This window comes from Mixophyes fleayi, chromosome 6, assembly GCF_038048845.1.
Source record: "Mixophyes fleayi isolate aMixFle1 chromosome 6, aMixFle1.hap1, whole genome shotgun sequence".
NCBI classification, from domain to species: domain Eukaryota; kingdom Metazoa; phylum Chordata; class Amphibia; order Anura; family Limnodynastidae; genus Mixophyes; species Mixophyes fleayi.
The window spans coordinates 137,466,896-137,489,702 of NC_134407.1; the positions used below are offsets into that span (position 1 = coordinate 137,466,896).

At 41.8% G+C, this 22,807-nt stretch overlaps 1 protein-coding gene across 3 annotated transcripts in view; it reads right to left on the minus strand.

Annotated features, from left to right (window-relative positions):
* Nucleotides 1-218: 218 nt before the first annotated feature.
* BMP7 (bone morphogenetic protein 7) overlaps nt 219-22,807 on the minus strand; it is a 97,383-nt gene continuing 74,794 nt past the window's right edge. Inside the window, exons 4-8 of one of the 3 annotated variants that reach the window (XM_075176487.1) lie at nt 22,442-22,639; nt 21,664-21,740; nt 20,000-20,110; nt 18,725-18,876; nt 219-359 (exon numbers count right to left, since the gene is read on the minus strand). In XM_075176487.1, the coding sequence (XP_075032588.1) occupies nt 18,727-18,876; nt 20,000-20,110; nt 21,664-21,740; nt 22,442-22,639 (536 nt within the window). In that variant the 3' untranslated portion in view covers nt 219-359; nt 18,725-18,726. Of the gene's footprint in view, nt 360-17,834; nt 18,877-19,999; nt 20,111-21,663; nt 21,741-22,441; nt 22,640-22,807 lie in introns of those variants that run through there. The other 2 variants (XM_075176486.1, XM_075176485.1) reach the window with 2 other exon arrangements.

Sequence of the window (22,807 nt, forward strand, 5' to 3'; positions counted from 1 at the left end):
CGAGCTGAAATTGAGCGAGTAATTACCGTATAAATGGTAATAGTTTTAACGCGCTCGTTCCGGCGGCGCCCGGAGGAACAATTGAATACCCCCCATAAAGTCATATTAATCTTTATTAACTAATATTTCTAAAATACCCAAAATAAACCACACAGTGTTCATGCAACAGTTTTATTGCAGGAAAAAGTACAATTTTTTTTATAGCAGAAATTAAAAAAATAGTATTACACTTTAAAGGTGCTAGTGGTTTGTGGGAGAACAGTTCCAAACAGCATACACATTTCAACAAAATTTTTCTCAATGTTTTTAATTTTTTTCTTGATGTCACTTGGGTTTATATTCCCTTTTGATTTCTTTATCTACGAAACAAGAAAATAAAAAATGTTTACCAATAAATTTCTTTATCTGTAATCTATATCTAACACTAGAAATACCATTTGCTCAACTTGCACACTACTCGAGATCAGTTTATGTTGTGGTCTCTCTGACACAATCGCAATAATAGCGGGCTTAAACTTCATATATTCTGGAAAACAGGCACCATTTTGGTTATTATAATGGTACAGGTATGTGACCAAAGCATTTAGTTGTCTATACATGTTCACTGAAATACCTTTGTGTATAACTTATTTCATATCTTGGTATTCAACATCAATTTTTTTTCTTGTTTGATAACAGGTGTTACATTAGTGGTATCAGTGGTATCTAAACTGGCTTTCTCACCGTTAATTCTTCGTTCTGACAAAAAAAAAAATCTATGTTACAAATCAGACGTTTGCGATGTTTCACTTGAGACTAGAATGAAATTAAGTCCTTCAAACAGGTACACTACACGTGCTACTCACTTTTTTTTAATATCGTAGTCGTGCTGGTCCAGTACTTTTACCATCATCTCCACCTTTCTTAGGCTCATTGGCTTTGCTCTTTGCTCTTCTTGAGCATCTCCATCCCCACCTTAACTTTTTCAACATTTTTTGGCCCTTCAAACACCATCTCTGACTCTGTCTCTATCGCCATAGCTGCAACGCTCACTGACACCTTCTCATCACCCGCCATCGTCTCACTTTTCTTGGTGCCAGACAGGCTCTTGTCATTTTATACACTCAGACATGGGCATTCATTTCTGCTGTGGACCAACCAGCGATGATGCCCGCAGAGAATGGAGCATTGTGGGCGATGCCTGTTCATGTATAATAACCTAGTGTATGGAGATTTTGGGCTATTACTTTAACCCAAATAGGACCATTACATACGAAGGGATTTTATTATTGGGGAAAAATTATTGCATTACACTTTACAAGTTAAATGTTTTTTCTAAATTTTATGTATGGTAATAAACTTCTATTTTATAGGATTGAATGAAGAAACAGTGTGGCCTTCTCTATTTATGCGGTTTTGGGTGTTAACTATAGTGAAAGCTCTGCCCCTTTATGCTAATGTATTTGGTATATCGTTACATGCCCGCAAATGATGCTTCAGTGTGTATGAAATTAAAATCATTGCTCACGACAGCATGGCTGTAAAAAGTCGCTACCGGGACAGCCGCTCTTCCCTTTATTGTCTGAAACAAGGCTAGTGTGTATGCAGCCCATGGACCGAGAGATCGGACCTTGGATCGGATGTAAAATCGATCGGCATAAAAAGTTGGTGGTAAATTATGTAGTCTGTACCCAGCTTAAGCATTACTTTAAAATAAAACATTTATCAGCTAGGACAATAAATACGTAGATAACTGTGGTTCTCTTGGCAAAATGAGTTTATCAGTGAGCTTTATGGAGAATCAGGAACATGTGCTTAGAATAAACTTTACTGCAAAGTAGTTTTTAGATTTCTTTAAATATTAAAGGTTTTATTAAATTCTCCTGTAGAAACGTAAAACCATAGAGGTCTCTTCATCTGGTAGAGTTACAAAATTTAACATTAAGGACAAACCCACTATAAACATCCTTATTTGTAATTATTTTCAATTGTATGACTTATGGATATTGATGCCAATTTTTAAGGGCTTATTCCTTGAAATAAAATCTATGCCTGGTTGTGTAGGTTATACGCCATCAGAGACAGAACACACTTGATTTTCTCACAGGTCTGAGAGAGGTTACAGCTCAAGGGTCACATTTTAAATTCTTTACACTAGACACTTTACCAAAGCATCTGGTGCAGATTTGAAAGGTCACAGGGCAGCCGTATTTTCAAAGTCACCTTCCCTTCCTCATCAATCATTATTAGCCAGTTTGGTGGATGAGGATTAAGCCACAGTTGGGTAATCTGTGCCTAGGGGGACCTGTGCAGGTCAGAAAGAGTTTCCAAGTCTCCCATAACTCATGTCACTAGTAGCAAGTGTAAAGAAAGTCTTTCTCAACTTTCCTGTGTGTGGATTAACCAATAAAATAGTCCCAGATGCAGGACCAAGGTTTGAGGCGCAGCAAGGATCATTTGCAAGCCACAAAAAATGTGAACCACGCTGCTTCTTTATTTATTCAAGTGCCCCTAATTGTCCACCAAACATATTTCAAAGTGCATGCCCACCTGATGGTTTTTTAGAAAGACCGCAGTAAAAAAGGGATGTACCTACATTTTGAATACTCTTGAAATAAGCATGTTAGAAACAGTTAAAATGCCACTAGAGGCCGACTGTAACAGATTCTGGATACTATATTACTAATCTTGATTAGCGCTGGCTTACCTGAGGTGCGGAGTCTAACGATCTCCCCGGTGTTCACCAAGAACCGCCGCAAGGCGGGGTGGGCTTCGCTGCCAGGAGTCGCAGGTCGCGGTCCCCAGGTTCGCCTCAAGATGTAGTACAGCGGAGTGAAGCGGTGGTAGCGGAGTCAACAAGCCGGTTCGGTACACAGGACTGGAGTCAGGCAGAATCAGAAGGCAACTCGGAGTCAACAAGCCAGGTTCGGTACACGGGTCACAAGAATAGGAGAATGGTCAGCAAGCCGGGTCGGTACACAGGGATTAGAGAGCCAGGGAAGTCAAACAGGCAGAGATCAGCACACAGGAGACACTGGAAACAGGAAGACACTGCAATCTACGAAGAGCAGGAGCCAGGAACAGGTAAGTGTTGCTCTGACACTCAGCGAGTGTCAGAGTGAGGTTTTTATACAGACGGGGATTCAAAATCCCCGCCTCTAGGTTGTGGTCATGTGACCGCCTCCGGGTGCGGTCACATGGTCCGAATGCGGAAGTGCGGCTGGACGGAGCGGCGGGGATAAGGTAAGTCCGTAACAGTACCCCCTGCCATAAAGGTGGACTCCGAACACCTAATAGGGTTTCAAAGGAAATTTTTTATGGAAGGATCTAAGTAGACGGGGAGCATGTAGGTCAATGGCTCTTACCCATGAGCGCTCCTCAGGACCGTAACCCTTCCAATCCACCAAGAACTGTATGGCACCTTGAACTTTACGAGAATCTAGGATGGTTTTAATCTCGTATTCAACTTGATCCCGATCCACAGCAGGAGGAGGAGTTCTGGATGAGGTGGAGAATCTGTTGGTTACCATCGGTTTTAACAAGGAGACATGGAAGACATTGGGTATACGTAAAGAGGGAGGCAGACTCAATCTAAAGGCTACGGGATTAATAATCTCAGATATAGCAAATGGGCCAATAAACTTGGGAGCAAATTTTTTACTGGGAACCTTTAAACGAATGTTCTGGGTGGATAGCCATACCCTGTCACCAACTGCAAAACTTGGAGTCATTCTTCTCCTTTTATCGTAGAATTTTTTGGAACGAGTAGTTGCTTGTTTTAAGTTTGTCTTGGTTTGTTCCCAAATATCAGAGAAGTTACGAACCAGAGAGTCCACTGCTGGAACTTCAGAAGATGAGACTTGAGAGAAGGTGGGTAGTCTAGGATGGCAGCCATACAGAACAAAAAAGGGGGAGTTAGAGATGGCCTCATGAAAATGGTTGTTATGGGCGAACTCGGCCCAAGGGAGAAGGTCCACCCAGTTGTCTTGGTTACTAGAGATAAATATTCTTAGAAACTTCTCTAATTCTTGGTTGGTTCTCTCAGTAGCCCCATTGGACTGGGGATGATATGCGGAAGAGAAGTCAAGCTTAATCCCGGATTTATTGCAAAAAGACCGCCAAAATTTTGATATGAATTGTGATCCCCTATCGGAGACAATATGTTGAGGACAGACATGGAGGCGAAATATTTCTTTAATAAAAATATCGGCTAAGGAGGAGGAAGAAGGAAGGCCTTTGAGAGCAATAAAGTGAGCTGTTTTAGAGAAGCGATCCGTGACCACAAGCACTACAGTACAGGATTTGGAAGGGGGAAGGTCCGTGATAAAATCCATGGAGATCTGTGACCAAGGGTAATCAGGAATGGGTAATGGGAGCAAGCATCCATAAGGCTTCTTCCTAGAGGTCTTGTGTTGAGCACATTTGGAACAAGCAGCAACAAATTTCTTCACATCCTCCAGCAAGGAAGGCCACCAGTAGCTTCGGGACAATAAGTCCCAGGTCTTGCGAATGCCGGCATGCCCAGAGAAGAGTGAGTGATGAGCCCAGTGAAGGAGCCGGGTGCGTAGATGTGGCAAGATGAATGTTTTGCCTGGAGGGCAGCCCTTTTTTAGGTGTGTAGCTGCCAATACTTGACATGGATTTACAATGAATTTCTTATCCTCCGAGGATTCCATGTCAGCTGGATCAAAAGAGCGAGATAAGGCGTCTGCCTTCGTGTTCTTAGATCCTGAGTGAAAAGTGATGTTGAAATCAAAGCGTGAGAAGAATAAGGACCACCTTGCTTGTCGAGGATTTAGACATCGGGCAGTGCGTAGGTACAGCAAATTCTTATGGTCGGTATATATGGTGATAGGGAATTGTGCTCCTTCTAGTAAATGTCTCCATTCGGAGAGAGCCAATTTGATGGCCAGGAGCTCTTTGTCGCCAATCCCATAATTCCTCTCAGCAGGTAAAAAGCGACGGGAAAAGAATCCGCAGGGATGAAGTTTTCCAGAAGGACCTCGCTGTGATAGTACGGCTCCTGTGCCAACAGAAGAGGCATCTACCTCCAGGACAAAGGGACGAGAACAATCTGGCTGTTGAAGAATGGGTGCGGATGAAAAGAGAGACTTTAATAATATAAAGGCTTGGATAGCCTCAGAGGACCAAATACCAGCGTCAGCAGATTTGCGGGTCAATGCTGTGATGGGAGCCACGAGAGAGGAGTACCCCTTGATAAATTGACGATAATAGTTGGAGAATCCTAGGAAGCGTTGAGTGGCTTTAAGGCCTGAAGGTTGGGGCCAGTCAAGTATGGCTTTCAATTTTGTGGGATCCATCTGTAGGCCGGTGCCCGAAATAATATATCCCAGGAAGGGAATTTGTCTCTGCTCGAAGGTGCATTTCTCCAATTTGCAAAATAACTGATTTTTTCGGATACGAGAGAGGACCTCCAATACATGAGTACGATGAGATGCTAGATCTTGAGAAAAGATGAGAATGTCGTCCAAGTAGATGACTACAGATTGGTACAAGAGGTCTTGAAACAGCTCATTCATAAAGCTCTGAAATATGGCTGGGGCATTGCATAGCCCGAAAGGCATGACTAGATATTCAAAGTGGCCGTCTCGGGTGTTAAACGCCGTCTTCCATTCATCCCCCTCCTTAATGCGTATAAGGTTATACGCTCCTCTGAGGTCAAGTTTAGAAAAGATGGTGGCACCCTTGATCCGGTCAAATAGTTCAGAAATCAGTGGCAGTGGATACCGATTTTTAACGGTAATGGCATTCAGGCCTCTGTAATCAATGCAAGGGCGGAGGCCCCCATCTTTCTTCTTTACGAAGAAGAAGCCAGCCCCAGCTGGGGAGGCAGACTTGCGGATGAAGCCCCTGCTTAGATTTTCTTGGATGTACTCCTCCATAGCCTTAGATTCCGGGAGGGAAAGGGGGTAAACACGGCCCCTGGGAATGGGTTTACCAGGTATCAGATCAATGCCACAGTCCCAGATTCTGTGAGGAGGAAGTCTAGTGGCCTCTTGTTGACAGAAAACATCAGAGAAGGTTTGGTATGGCTCAGGCAGGAGAGTCACAGGAAATTCTTGGGTACGTCTGGGACTATTCGGGGGAACCACTCTCTGTAGGCAGCGAGAGAAGCAGGACTGTCCCCAGGACAATATGTGACCAGATTTCCAGTCCAAGGTGGGAGAGTGGGCACGAAACCAAGGAAGTCCTAGGATGACTGGGTTGGTAGATCTCTGTATTACTAGAAAAGAAATCTTCTCCCGATGAAGTGCTCCTATCTGAAGTAGAAGAGGAATAGTGCGTACCAAGATGGACCCCTCAGGGATTCTTCCCCCATCAATGGCCATCAGAGAGATGGGTTGTTCCAAGGCTTGTGTGGGAATAGCGAATTGTTTAACTACTGTGGCAGAAATGAAATTTCCTGCGGCCCCGGAATCTAGAAGAGCCGACTGCGGGAAGGTCTTTTGTCCTAACTGAAGGGAAATGGGAATAGACAGGCAATCATTACTATTGGGAACTGACTGACACTGAGAAAAGAGGCCCAACGACACAGCTCCAGAACTCGTTAGGCCCTGTCGTTTCCCGAGCGTTTGGGACAAGAACTCAGAAGATGGCCACTCTCACCACAATATAAACACAACTTGTTCCGAAATCTCCTCTCCCTCTCTTCGGCTGATAGGCGGGTCCTCCCAAGTTGCATGGGCTCTTCAGGGGGAAGAACAGGGGTTTGGAAGTTGGGGGCCAAGCGAATCATGCTACGCCGCGACTGTTCCTTCTCGGAATTACGTTCCTTGAAACGCAAATCAACTTTGACACAGAGGGAGATAATGTCGTCCAAAGATGTAGGGAGTTCCTGGGATACCAACTCGTCTTTGATTCGGTCTGAAAGGCCCTGCCAGAATGTAGCTACTAGAGCCTCATCATTCCAGCGAAGTTCAGAGGCCATGGTTCTGAAGTGGACCGCATACTGCCCCACAGACTGGTTTCCCTGGCGGAGTCGTAGTAAGCCGGAAGCGGCATTGGACACCCTTCCTGGCTCATCAAATATTTTCTTGAAGGTGGACAAGAAGAGGTTGAAGTCATGTAGAATGGGGTCGTCCCTCTCCCATAAGGGGGAAGCCCATGCTAAGGCTTGACCGGACAATAACGAAATCACATAGGCCACTTTCGTTTTTCCGGAGGGGAAGTTCCCAGGTAGAAGCTCGAATTGTATAGAGCATTGATTTAAAAATCCTCTGCAATTTTTTGGGTCTCCATCGAACTTAGGTGGGTTAGGTAACCGTAGCTGCGAGGAAGAAGCTGCTGCTGCTGCCTGAGGTACAGGGGCCACTGCCGGCCCAGGTGATCCACCAGCCACTAGGGTGTTCTGGACAACATCCAAGCGAGTGGATAGGCTATTGAGGAATTTTAAAAGTTGCTCTTGGTTAGCTTCTTGTTTATCCATCCTTCCTACTAAATGCTCCAACAGATCTTTAGCTGTGGTATCCATGGTCAGAGCAAACTGTAACAGATTCTGGATACTATATTACTAATCTTGATTAGCGCTGGCTTACCTGAGGTGCGGAGTCTAACGATCTCCCCGGTGTTCACCAAGAACCGCCGCAAGGCGGGGTGGGCTTCGCTGCCAGGAGTCGCAGGTCGCGGTCCCCAGGTTCGCCTCAAGATGTAGTACAGCGGAGTGAAGCGGTGGTAGCGGAGTCAACAAGCCGGTTCGGTACACAGGACTGGAGTCAGGCAGAATCAGAAGGCAACTCGGAGTCAACAAGCCAGGTTCGGTACACGGGTCACAAGAATAGGAGAATGGTCAGCAAGCCGGGTCGGTACACAGGGATTAGAGAGCCAGGGAAGTCAAACAGGCAGAGATCAGCACACAGGAGACACTGGAAACAGGAAGACACTGCAATCTACGAAGAGCAGGAGCCAGGAACAGGTAAGTGTTGCTCTGACACTCAGCGAGTGTCAGAGTGAGGTTTTTATACAGACGGGGATTCAAAATCCCCGCCTCTAGGTTGTGGTCATGTGACCGCCTCCGGGTGCGGTCACATGGTCCGAATGCGGAAGTGCGGCTGGACGGAGCGGCGGGGATAAGGTAAGTCCGTAACACCGACATACTTTAATTTTTGTCCCAGCCACTTAATTAATTTCAATAATCATGAGTATGAGGGGACGCTGGCACTGAATTTATTACGTGTCCCTTTTGTGTATTTGTAGGTTTGCTTCACTGTGAGAAAACCACAGGTTGCGGGCCCTCGAGGCAGCAGTTGACAGTGCAAGGACCAGGATACAATAAGAAAATGTACAGATGAAGTTGGAGGCAGGCCAAGAAACGGGAGTACAGGTTCACAGACCAGGGCATTATGCAGACTGGAGTGGTTACAGGTGGTGTCAGTAACAGATGATTAATCAACAATCAGAGAAGGTCAAAAAAACAACCAGAGCAATAATAGTAGCTTCAAAAATAGCACAGAAATTTGCAACGATACCTCTTGCTCAGGCACAGTAATATACAATAAGCATACTTTAAATCCTGCACTTGCTGACATCAGGAGGCATGAACCTGTTGTGTTGCTGTTCACCTTTCAGCGGGAAGGTATAATAGGTAGGAAGACACAGGCACACATCTAAACACAGACACAGCACCGGGAGCGAGAATGCAGATACAAGGTTTTGGTACTGTGAGCAGCATGATATAGCATCCCCCCATTTATGGATGACCTCCAGGCATCTTCAATGGAAAATGTAGATAAGGGGATGGAGGGGCATGAACATCAGAAGCCCTGACCCAGCCTTTCCAGTAGAATAAAATAATATTTCACAAGAAATCTTGTGAGATCAAAATAGGTTTTAGTTCAAACTGTTTTTGAGCTTCAACTTCTAGGGGTTTTAGGGAGTATTCATTAGAGATGTGATTAATTACTAATAGTATAAGAAAAGAGAGATAACAAACATTATAAATAAGTAAGCAAAGGGGTTCAACTTTAACCAAACAGAGACAGGTTGATACACTTCACAAACTTAAAAGGTTCAATGAATTGAGGGGTGAGTTTAAGAGACGGCACCAGGAGTTTGATATTTTGGAGACCCATAATTTAACTTCTGGGGGTAAATGTATGAAAGTCCGATTTTTTCAACTCGCTGGAAATCGCCGACTTTGCATTGAAAATTTAAAGCGGCAATGGCTTGTAAAGGCAAACTTGCCTTTACAAGCCATCGCCGCTTTAAATATTACCTGCAAAGTCGCCGATTTCCGGCAAGTTGAAAAAATCGGACTTTCATACACTTACCCCCTGGACATAAAAAGGTTGCTGAGCAGTGATGCCTATCAGTTTGTATCTTGGGAGGAGTAGATACTAAGCAGAGCGTTAAAAGTTATTTCAGAAAACTTGGAGATCTGAGCTGGTCGTATCAACAGCAGGAAAATCCGAAGAAGTAGTAAATGGGAGTGAAAATCTAGGATGGGCACCTGAGACAAATAAGTCTAATTAGCAGAGGATGGATTATTATGCACAAATTCTGCCCAGGGAAGCAAATCCACCCAGACATAATGATGTCCATACACATAGGCCTGGAAATAAAGTTCCAATATGTAACGGCAAATCATGGAGCTTTGAGATCTCTTCAACAAAGATACATTTTAGAAAAAGAATCTAGATGACTGTGATAACTTTGGAAGATGGAGGATTATATAGTCTATATTAATATTTGTGTGTGGGTTTTATTGTAACAGTGAATAGGTGACATTCTTCCTTAAAATTGGGCTATTCATAAGATCTTTAGATCATCAAGATGAAATTCCAATGTTTTAGTTATATTGGGATGACCAGAAAATGTGGAGAACCATAGAACAATGATCAGTAGCAATAAATGTTTTCCCTGAAGGAATTTTAGAGGTGTTCTACACTAACATTCTTGGAACCACTATAGATGTGTATGGTATGTGAATAAAAATATCCTGTAACCTATAGAAAATTTTATTTTAGCAGATTAAATTTTTTAGAAGGAAAACCATAAGTATCATTTGGAAAGTTTATTTATGAGAGATAGGATGGCCCCTACATGGACCTGGGGAAGCATCTATCAAAAGGAAATAAGGCAGAAAGGTTGTATCTGGATGTTTTAGCACAGAAGTTTAAAAACTGGTAGGCAGACACTGCTCCTGGTGGCCAGATTCAAGAATGGGTGTATGAATAGATACTGATTTATTGCAGATAGTAATTAGCCAATCCCAGAAAACTTTGTGTGGCTTTCAGGCCAGTGAGTTGTGGACAGTTTATGAATGCTGCTATTTTTTTCTGGGACCATTTGAGAGATAATCCAGGAAATGTGTAAACAATATGTTGACAGACCATTGCATTGTATACCCTGAAAAAATGACCAGGTATTTGTAATGGCCATTTCTTGCATTGAAGGTAGTCTTTCATTCATGCCCTGATTTAATATGGATAAGAATGTATGCACCCTATAAATCAAGTCTCGGTAAAACAGTGGCTCCACAAATTGTATTGAAACGTTCTGAGAACAGTGTAAGAGGGCATTTTGTTAAAGTAATTTTGTTTAGGCGAAGTGGTACCAGGAATTATGTTGATGGCATAACTAAACGGACAGTGCAGTGGTAAAATGTAGACCTTGTCTTTACAGAATATGTCAACAAATTCTGAAAATTGCAGGAAGAGAATTTGGGACTGCCAAATTAATGGATGAAAGGAGTTTTTCAAGACACACACAAAAACACGAAGGAACTCATAAGAGAACTCAACTGGACTTCCAATTTATGATTGCAAAACTTTGAAGCTAAAAAAATTAGATTTAAACATTTTAAAATAACATATACATGAGATTATTTCCTTATAAACAACCCAATGTGTAAGTAAGTTAAGGGTAACAGTATTATTTATATTGACAGTTATACTGCTTATTTATATTACAGTTTATATTGCTCAGAATTGCCTGTGCAGAGCAAACCAGGCTTTGGTGTCTCACGATTTCTGGGGACACATGCTGACAAAGTGGCCTTTAGTGCCAGTACATACACAGAACAAGGGATTTTCTGCAGATACATTACTCTTTGAAAGTCTATCCCTGAAACAAAAATCTGTCTTGTTGCAAAGAGTGATCAGCTCATTTAGGTATGCTTCATTCCAACTCATCCTTGATCTTATCCTTGTCAAAAGTTAACCACTAGTGCTTTGCTGTTCAAGTTCTGAAGCCAGAGTAAGAACCTGAATAGTGTACCGATATTCATGGTATCTTGGCGTAAAAGCAGCAAGCTTGTATATACTGAATAGATCCATCTTGAGTCAAAGGCTAAGATAAAGGTGGATTAACTGGATAAAATAGAATTGTTCCTTTCTCAAAAGGGCCAGGCTTAGACGAGAGCTTAATTGAAAGATACCCTGCAGCTCAGAAGCAAGGTGCTCATGCTGTAACACATTGGTTGAAAAAACTCCTACCAGCTTGTGGATCACCATTCATCATCATCATCATCATTTATTTATATAGCGCCACTAATTCCGCAGCGCTGTACAGAGAACTCATTCACATCAGTCCCTGCCCCATTGGAGCTTACAGTCTAAATTCCCTAATATAGAGACACACTCACACACAGACAGACAGAGAGGGAGAGACTAGGGTCAATTTTGATAGCAGCCAATTAACTTACCAGTATGTTTTTGGAGTGTGGGAGGAAACCGGAGCACCCGGAGGAAACCCACGCAAACACAGGGAGAACATACAAACTCCACACAGATAAGGTCATAGTCGGGAATCGAACTCATGACCCCAGTGCTGCGAGGCAGAAGTGCTAACCACTAGGCCACTGTGCTGCCCACCATTTGTAACAAGGTGTCAAGGAAATACATAGAGACTGGGGGCTAGATTTACTAAGCTGCGGGTTTGAAAAAGTGGGGATGTTGCCTATAGCAACCAATCAGATTCTAGCTTTCATTTATTTAGTACCTTCTACAAAATGATAGCTAGAATCTGATTGGTTGCTATAGGCAACATCCCCACTTTTTCAAACCCGCAGCTTAGTAAATCTAGCCCTGGGCCTCATTTACAAAGTGTAAAATAGGCTGAGGCGCAGCACAAAAACCTCTTTGGTGCAACTTGCCTCCGCTTGTTCAAGCCTAAATTTCTGTCAAAGCTCAACTGTTTGCAGAGCAAGATGGTGCAGGTTGGAGGAGCCAAAGTTTCTATGGGCCAATGAATGAAGTTGGGTGAATGGGGGAGTAGTTTTCAAAGAACGTAATAAGCGTAACACTGCAAACACTGCAAAAACGAGATTTCATTTTGCAGGGTCAGAATAATGAAATGAAAAAAAAATAAAGGCATGAAAAGGGTGCATTTTTATTGGTGCTCATTGCTGTTCAGAGGAGAGCACAGCTGTTCCTATGTTGCAAAAAGAAATGATGTATTCAGCTTTTATTAGCTTGACTGCTTCATAGACTGCTAAAGGCTATATGATTGGTTGCTATGGGTACTGCCAGGGCCATTTCTCCCATGGGGTTGCCTCAGGTTTGTCTCAGGCAGCCTCATCCTAGAGAATGCAAAAATAATGGTTCTTACTGCACCTACAGGTCCCCCAATATACCTTCCCTATCTCTCCAATCACCAGTAGGAATGAGAGCCCTGACTTGCACAGATCGAGGAGGAAGGGCAAAAGGTGAGCCCCTACTCCTCTTACAGTGTAATTGAACACATCTGCAACTCCAGTGAACAGCTGGTGACAAGAGTACCAGGGAAAAGTGAGGCTAGGTGGCTGCTAGTGTACAAGTGACACCTTGGGCAGCAGAATGGGTTCAGCACATCATTGTGATTACCACCATATTATAAAGTAAACCCAGATAGGTCACTTTTATAAATAATGATTACTAAAAAAATTATTTAAATCAAATGTAACTCTGGTCAGACATAATGTAGGAGCAGGTGTGGTTACATTACTGCAGTGGCGAGAAATGTATAATATACCTGTAAAATTCTGTAAAACTTTTTGATTTTTGTATCCTTTAAAAGTGTAAGACTGCCTTTGTGTAAATTTTCTTTTTAAAGGAAATATAACCCAAATGCTTTCTGTAACCATTTGCTATAAAAACACACTCTAGTAGGGTGTAAACAGCATTTACCTCTCCTGCCATTTATGTCATTTTTAGGGCACCTGACGTGTGCAGTCTGCAGACTACGTCATGGCATAAAGTGATACATCATCTGACAACTGTGTACTACTCGGTAAGCTGGTAGACCAGTGGTTCCCAAACTTTTGCAGTTCGCGGCACCCTTAGAGTCTACATAATTTTTTCAAGGCACCCCTCCAAAATAATTACTGAGCAGTCCTGTTTTAGAAGTAGTTGGGTCAAAAAATTGTAATAAGTATTTAGGTCAGGACAAAAATACTTATTTAGTTGTATGCAAAAATGCCCCCTCTGCATGCAGACACTCTGCCCCCTCTGCCCCCAGACACGCTGCCCCCTCTGCATCCAGACACTCTGCCCTCTCTCACGCTGCCCCATCTGCCCTCTCTCACGCTGCCCCCTCTGCCCTCTCTCACATTGCCCCTCTCACGCTCTCCCCTTCCTCTGTCCCCTCTCACGCTGTCCCCCTCCTCTGTCCTCTGTCACGCTGTCCCCCATCTTCTGTCCTCTGTCACGCTGTCCCCCCTCCTCTGTCATGCTGTCCCCCTCCTCTCTCACGCTGTCCCCCTCCACTGCCCCTCTCACGCTGTCCTCCTTCACTGCCCTCTCTCACGCTGTCCCCCTCCTCTCTCACGCTGTCCTCCTCCTGTCCCCCTCTTCTGTCACGCTACCCCCTCCACTGCCCCTCTCATGCTGTCCCCCTCCACTGCCCCTCTCACGCTGTCCCCCTCCTCTGCCCCCTCTCAAGCTGTCCCCGTTCTCTGCACCCTCTCACGCTGTGCCCCTCCACTGCCCGTCTCATGCTGTCCCCCTCCTCTCACACGTTGTCCTCCTCCTCTGTCACGCTGTTCTCCACTGCCCCTCTCAGGCTGTCCTCCTCCTCTGTCATGCCCCAGCCATAGAAAAAACAAACAACACAAAAACGTACCACTCCTTTTAGCGCCGGGACCCAGCATCCTCCTCTCTCATGCAGCTGTCACTGCGTGAGAGAGTAGGATGCTGGTTCCCGGCGCCATGCGGATTGGTAAGTTTTTGTGTTGTTTGTTTTTTCTATGGCTGGCCCGCGGCACCCCTGTGACAGCGCCGCGGCACCCCTGGGAGCCGCAGTGCACACTTTGGGAACCGCCATGGTAGGGGATGGAATGTAGCCCAAGAACTGTAGATGCCTGGCATTCTGACGGTTCCAGGAGCTTCAATAGAGGTATGTGCCCTTTACACTCTACTAGAGTATTATTATACTGATGTTTTTACAAAATTTCTTTATGACAATACAGAGCATTACATAATGGTACAAGTTATGATGGAATGGGACAGATTTAGGTGCATAAACCTTTTGCTTTCATTTGTTAGTGAACTGGATGTAATCTGCCTGGAATGTTGTTTCTTTTATTGGGTTGTTTTGGTTAAATGTTTCTCGCTAGTAAAGCAGTAACTGTTGTCATAGAGTGAATTATTTATTTTTGTTTATTTATTTAACTGCTACAAAAAAGTTCAAAATAACAAAATGTTTAACTCAGTTTTCCCCTGATAAAAATAATATTGGGGTGTCCAGTAAAAACCTTCTCGGTATCCTTCAGCGGGTGGTCAGGCAGCAGTGCAGATGGTATTAAAACGGGTATAACATCTATACAGGACATGGAAAAACACACCTAGAAATGAATCTGGCACATATTAAATGCCACCTACTCAGATTGATTTTTGTTGGAAAAAGCCAGACCTTCCCCTCACTTTCCTCAAAACTAGATAACATTTGGTATGTTAATACAATGGGCATCTCATGCATCATCTGTAAGTCTCCAGTCAAATTTGTGGCCATTTCGTCTCCCTGGTTGGAATATCACGGAGCACACTACCACTAAACTTTGGTTTATAACAACCTAGCTGCGAGCAATGGCTAAGTCTCTCAGTACACCTTTGTGCATCACTCTACCCCCCTGGCCACACATCCCCCACAGCAGAGGTCTGTCCATATTTGGTCTAAGCTTGTCGATTAATTTCACATGATTGCATCTGAATATTGGCATTATTATGTACTTATTAACTACTGACTGTACTTTAGTCCTGGTCTATGCTGTTCCTTGTGCGCCCTTTTTCCTTCCGTACCTCTTATTTATATTTTGAAATTTCAATAAAGTTTCAGATAAGGATGAAGTTAATTTCCCGTCTGTAAATTTATTGTATGTCAGAGCAAGGACCAAACCTGAGCTTCTGACCTAGTTGGTTCCATTCAACTATATGTAGCAGGTCCACTTTACACTGTGGAAAGTAAGTGAGCTGTAACCCATAAGATGACCATCATCATATTAATTCATTTCTCAGGCAATTACAAGTTAACTTTACTAGACTTTTGATTGGTTGTTAAGGTTTATACCACATTTAAAGTATTAAAGGATAATTCCACCAAAAACTTAAAGTGCCGTTTTCCTAATATGGCAGATCCCATGCTGCCTCTAGCAGACCTGAGCAGGAAGTGATGTCACAGACCCGCCCACATGAGTTAATCATAAAGCTTGGAACCACTGGCATGGCGGAACTCTTCTAATCGAAGGATTGGGGGAGCAGAGATAAATGAGATTTTTCATTAACACGTATCCTCTAATTCCACCCAAAACTATTATTTTCTAGTTTTGGTTGAATTCACTTTTAAAACGAAGGTTACTATATAAAATGTATATAAAATGCTACAAGTTCAGTAATAGTAAGTGATGTTTTACACATCGATTTAAGAATAGTGAAGTATACCTTTTCTAATTAGATTTTGGCTTTTTCAAATATACCGTAGATAGGCTGTAACAGCATGTTAGTACAGCCAGTACATCAGAATTCCCAAGTGAAAGTAATTGCTGGATTCTGAAGCAATGAGTAAATGACAAGGTTTCCTGGAGAGGGACCTCGCCTCTTGTACTAGTCTGAGGGAAAACACAGTGGTTCCTATTGCTTGAAATGCTTCATTAAAATACACGAAACCATCACAAGTTTATAAATGGCAAGGATTACCTTAGATGATGCTCTTATAGACAGCAAGTAAACATCTTTAAGACAGTGGGCCTCATTTGCAAAGTGCAGCCGATGCACACTGCAAAACGTACTGGTTTTGTGGCGATGCACCTATATGGTTTACCCTGCGCACAACAAGAAGCTTACCTACTCGCCTGCACTCAGGAGACCCTTCCGCAAATTAGAAGTGCAAGTAGTTGCACTGTGCAAGAGTATAGACATCACATCAAAGTCCAACCTAAAATATGTCTGTTTAACCTTATTTATGGCTTAAATTAATCATAAGAGTGAGGGGACATTGAGATTCTTTTAATTACATGGATAAGTCTTGTTTGTGCTGCTTTGTACTACATTGCTCAGAGTGAGGATAGAAATGTACTAACGCTACGTGCAAGGTAGACAACCAGATGCATTTCTGCAAAATGAAAAGCTGTGTGCATTTGCATAGTTTTCAGTTCATAAATGACGTTTGAATAAATGATTTACATCTCCAAGAAATGTGTGTCCCCTTGTTGTAATCAGCAAGATGTAGAACATATGTCATTTGACTACTTTCTGATAAACAAAGATGATTCTAATTTCTAGAAAGTCAAAGTGAGGATACTATTTATATTTTACTTAACCACAGAACTGAGATTGAAAATATAAATATTTTATCACTGATATCAATAGTAACATGGCAGTCAGCAGGCCTACAAATCTTCAAACATCAAAAGAGCAGCTTTACAGCAGGAGGTTGTCAGAGACTTGCAAACAAAACTTGACAACCTTATGTTGGCCGGGCCCGGGAGATTCTAGATGGCAGGAGAGGTGTATGGGCCGTGGGGGCGGGGCTTCACGATTTGCGTCATTTTGGCTCCGCCCCCGGTGATATAATGCCTGTTTTGGGTCTTTTTACAAAAAAGACCCCAAACAAGCATTGCATCACTAGGGACGGGGCCAAAATGACGCAAACCTCCTCGCATACATTCCAGGGCTAATTTACTGAAGTGGGCCAGATGCGGGAGAATCGCCACCTCTCCGAGGAGTCCGTGAGACCGACCCGAATTCCTGTAGTCTCCTGGACACTCCGGGAGAGTCGACAAGCATGTTGAAGACCCACAGTAACTGGATAAACATGGATTGTCTCTTTTCAGGTTTATACTATTTCAGCATTAATGTTGTGGAAATAAAACAGCAAGCATGCCCTGCCAACCAGAGAAAGTGCCACAAATGCACTATTCAAGCATCCCTGAGAACTCCAAGAGCAGGCATAGATGTAGTGTATAACAGCCTGTGGACCACATATTAATCACTGCAACTCTGTTATATTCTATTCCAGCGCTTCTCTGGGGGTAAATAATCATTTACAACATTCTTTGATTTAATTGATTTAGGAAATAGAGTTACATGCTGAACAAGGAAATTACACAGGGGTATCCTAGCATCCAAATTTATTTTGTTTAGTTGCATTAGTCAAGTGACTTACAATGCTTGGGTAATAAATATATTTTTTAATAAAAGCCTGAAGTTTGCTAGGCCTCCTGATTGCCTTTTTAATATTGGTATGTGTGACATATTGTGTATATTACAATCTCTGACCTATGTGGCTTAAGATTCCTTCCCCGTTTCCAAGGAATATTTCCATTTTAATCTAAGTCTCAAAACCATGATCCATTACTGATTAACAGTCCTGAGCTTTTGTCAAAGTTTCTGATGCATTAACAAAACTGAACTGTGTACCCATGGTGGTAAGGAGATCAATTTATTTCCAATCTGTATCATAGTTTTGCAAGAAACCATTTTGTGGAATTGAATATGGTCACACAGAAATAAAATCTCTTCACAAAAAAGAACAACTTGTCTAGAATTGTCTCTATACGTATCAATACGCCTTGAGGTCAGAAGGGTCTGTTAAAGGTCAACGGTCGCCAAACTTGTCTGGGAGTAGCTGCTCCACGCAAGACCAAAGTGGAGTGGTGGCAGCAATGGATCGTCCATCTGACAATATTGTACATTTTAGTTGTTACACCATAAAGTCCAGCATCAAGCATTTGATGAACAGTTTGTTATGAAACTGATTTAATCCACATGTAACATAAATTATAATGACCAAAGCAACTGTAGTTTCATTGGTTGAGGTTTCATCTTCCAATATATTTTGCTCATCTTTAACCAACTTCTTCTGCGATCTCGCTGGATTATCATCAGGCTGTCGTCTCAGGTTTCAACGAGCAAAGCAAAGAGTGACTGTTAGATTCTAATTCATTAATATTTTTGAGATGTTGAGTTTGGGAAACGGAATGCTAATGAAAAAATCAAATTGCAATCATAATACAATGAGATACGTGTATGATATTATCCTTATTTCCAGATGTAGTTGTCCTCCATAGACGGCTTTGGATTCCCCTTTCAAAATGAGTGGAAGGGTCACTGCTTATTGAGTACATACAGACAGCTGGGTGGATTAGCCGAGAACAATAGGCGAACTTTGGCTTTGTCAAAATATGAGTAAAAAGATGACCCCTACTAAACAGAAGAATTAAATCCAGTTTTTCTGATCACACATGGTAGTGCATCTCTAGGCCCATTGTAAAACAGACTGACAACTGAGAGTGAAGATGCCTCCTAACATTCACGTTTAATGACATCCACAGGTCCTAACTACCATGTTTCTGTATTTCTTAAGTATTACATTGGAGCTATCATCAAAGTAAAGGACGGAGATGGCGGTGAGCTGTGTGGGTGCACAGCACGGCTTTGGAACTATGTCCGGGTTTATGAAATGAACCTGTAAAGATATAAAGTTTTAGAACAGGAAGCTTTCATTTTTATAATACACAAAACAAAATTATCACCTGGCACTAAACCAAAATTTCCACACTTAATATGGAAGCAACAAACGCAGCTGTATAGGGATAGTGTCATATCCCCAAATAGAAAGCTCTGAACAAAAAGATATATACAGCGCTGAAAGAAGATTTCATATAGTGTGTATCAAACGATACTATTGTATCTAATTGATAAATGATATATAAGTATCCAAGGCAATGTTAAAACAATTTAATCAACATAAAAAACTTCCTTAACAATAAAATATCCACACATAAATGAAAGGCAAATAATGCCTCGCAAAATCAGCGCACCTGTTAGAGGTCCGTATGGTAGGTATTACAACCGAGTTAGTTCCTGGTACAAACAATCCGTTCCAATGAAATAGCGATAGCAATAGGGGTCAAAATCATGTCTCATTTATGAACTTTTACTATTATAACTACAGTATTATTATAGTGAACTGATTTTGCGAGGCATTATTTGCCTTTCATTTATGTGTGGATATTTTATTGTTAAGGAAGTTTTTTATGTTGATTAAATAGTTTTAACATTGCCTTGGATACTTATATATATAATTTATCAATTAGATACAATAGTATCGTTTGATATACACTATATGAAATCTTCTTTCAGCGCTGTATATATATCTTTTTGTTTAGATTTTTATAATACAACCAATGAAACCACACTCATTTCCCCACTGTGACAAGAAGAGGATGCTCTTGTATTTTAAGATGGCAATGTGATTAACATATTACATTGGCACCATTACAAGATTTCCTAGATATATTTGTGGTCAGGTGCAACAAACATTGTCTAACTTTCACTAGATTGTCCAAAAGTATTGTTAGATTGCATACAACAAGTCACTGCATGTTTTAACTTTATTAGTAAGTAAGACCCGCAATCTTTATATTCTGCATGCCCAGTGTGTTGGATATCCCAGCCTTTACTCCTTAGAAATTCAGCCAGCAGTTTACAAGGCACATTCACTGAGCAAACTGCACAATTTTGATGGCAAATTTTAACCATGTCTATATCAGATCTCTATCTTCAATCACCAAACCTCCAAATCTTACCAGTGTTTGCACAATAGCGTGGTTTGTAGCATTCATGTAAGAGTTTAAGGGAAAGGCGCATTCTCCTTCACAGTAATATGCAGCATAACCCTCTGGGGCTATAATCCAATCCTGCATGGAATGTACAACATAACGCATCATTACTTAACCATATAACCAGTTACAAAACTAAACATTTTAAAAATAATAAAGCGGTGGGGCAAACAACTGTGTTAATAACTGCCATCCCAGTGTAGCTGTGGAAGTCCCTCTGTGATATATTTCTCTGTTAGAGCTGGGAAACAAGAGAGCTATCAGTGCGGTGGTCTCGATTAGGAGGGTGGATGTGGCACCTGATTAGACAGTAGTTGACAGAAGTACACACCTCACATCCACAGCAGTGTGAATAGAGAGGATGGCTCCTGTCCTGCAGGGCTGAAAACCTCTTTCTCCCTGCTCTGAAACAGCTCAATCTGACAGCTCTTCTTAGGCAACAATGGGGCTTTTAGTGAATGTCTCAATTATTGGTAAATTTAGTGGCAGATTACAGTGAGGGTGATCTGTTACCACCTGTTTGGTCTTTTATTGTTAAGTTAAAAAAAAAAAAATTGTTGATTGACCATGGGGTGAAGGGGGCCCGAGGACCTGGTTTAGCCAGCCAGAGCTTTGCCCTGGCATTGATGTCCTTCCTGATGGGCAGGATCAGAATCTACTGTCAAGGTTATATCCAAGGTGGGCATATATATCTACCCACAAGAAAATCAAGTAAATAGTACAATAGAAAATTATAATTAAAAAGCCGGAGATTTTCCACTCTTAAACTCAGCACTACAAGTATGACTTGTCGTAAATATAAAGTGAGCCGGGCCTTGTCTTATATTCTGGCTAACTTAATTTGATTCCAAACATGTTTACTGCACAATATATGAAGTATGATTCTTGATGCATACATTAAATCACTTAGGGGTAAATTTATCAAGCTGCAGGTTTGAAAAAGTCGAGATGTTGCCTATAGCAACCAATTAGATTCTAGTTATCATTTATTTAGAACAGTCTACAAAATGACAGCTAGAATCTGATTGGTTGCTATAGGTAACAGCTCCATTTTTTCAAACCTGCAGCTTAATAAATTTACCTCTTAGTCTTGCTGGGTGTTCTAATTAATTTCAATTCCCATAAGAAATAGAGAATCATTAAAGTTTCCGAGGTTAATTGGGCACCGAAAATAAGCGAGTTGGGGGCGAGTTGGATTATTTTTGTTTATTTGAATAAAACCACCATATTATGCAGCTCGTTCCAGAGAAACATTAACACCACTCTCTCCCCATTAGAGTTTACAGCCAAAATTCCTTAGTACGCACACTCTGGACCATTTTGCCCGAAGCCATGCTAATAACTGTCATGATAGTATGAATCTGCCCATAAAGTAGCAAGGTGCAAGATAAGATACAGCGGGTGTGGGAAGGTTCTGGAGCAAAATAAAAAATGTCCTTTAACTGTAATGAAAAAAAAATGAAAAAGATTTTTAAACGCAAAAAAAAACAACAAAAAAGAAAAACAAACTAATCTAAAATAGAATAGTTTTTAGTTCCCCTTCTAGATAAGCAATATATTTTAAATGGAATGTTTGCAACTTCTCGTTTACTCTGCTAATATGCACCATCATGTCATGTGTAATAATTCACCTGCCATCCCAGGTCCCGGAAACTGACATACAACTCATGTTTCTTGCAGGCTTGCTTCTGATCCGTACTGCTGTTCTCTACAGTGACACCAGGGCAAACAAAGAAGGTTAATAATCTAAAGTAGACACGTGTTTTCAGTTATAGAAGTATAAGGGTATATGAAACTAATTATAAGAAAGGAATTAGACATCTCTAAAGGGACACTAAACCAAAAAGACAAATTGATCCAATAAAAAAGGCTACAATTTCAAACCTCTAAGCAATCTTAAAATTCCAAAGCAAATGAAACATATTTGACACTGTATGTGCCGTTCGTATCTAGCTAGGTGCAAGTTAATGTTCTCAAGTTTCTGAGTGCAAGTTAACAGTAAAACCCCTGACCACTACTGGAAGGAGAATTTTGAACCTCAGCACTTCTGACACATTTGCATCGATATCAGTGATTAGACGCCAGTCGGATCAACCGAATTTGGTGCTATCCATAAAAAAGTGTCAGAAATACTAAGAGGAAGCGCATACCCTGAATAGCAGGGACCCCAGACATTGAACCCCAGCTGTTCTATGAGCTAAAGTGACAGAGGTTGCTCTAAAAACATTGCTTTGTCTGGAGTTGACTTCCAAGGAAACCTTGTAATGTATGTATTAATAATATAAGATAATATGTTTTAAGTGAAGTTAGCTCTAAACTGTGCAGTTTGTGCCGCTCTTGCCGTGGTAGGTCTTGTACTCAACATTTTGTTGAGTACAGATGAAGTTTACAACTATGTCGGCCTCCCACCTGCTACATTTGCCACTCGAAGGGCCTCCTGGCTCTTTGGTGCTTTTGATCTGTTTTGGTTCCGCTGCTTTCCACCTGTTGATCGAATGCTGCGTAGGTGAATCTCAGTGGCTTTAAAAAATGCCACCATGAAGGGTTGTTTATTGTGGGGTCCATTAGTTCCAATCAGACCAGCCATACTGGGGTTGATGCTTTGCCCTGTTTGAAAAGTAAAAAATAATAATAATAGTACACACTTACATGTCTCCTGGGTGGGAGATTTTATGATGGTTTCTAAGTGTGGATGATACAATGACATATGATGCTAACTATTACTGTCAATTACGAAAATCATTGTAAACAGGAAAATTACATTATACACATTGT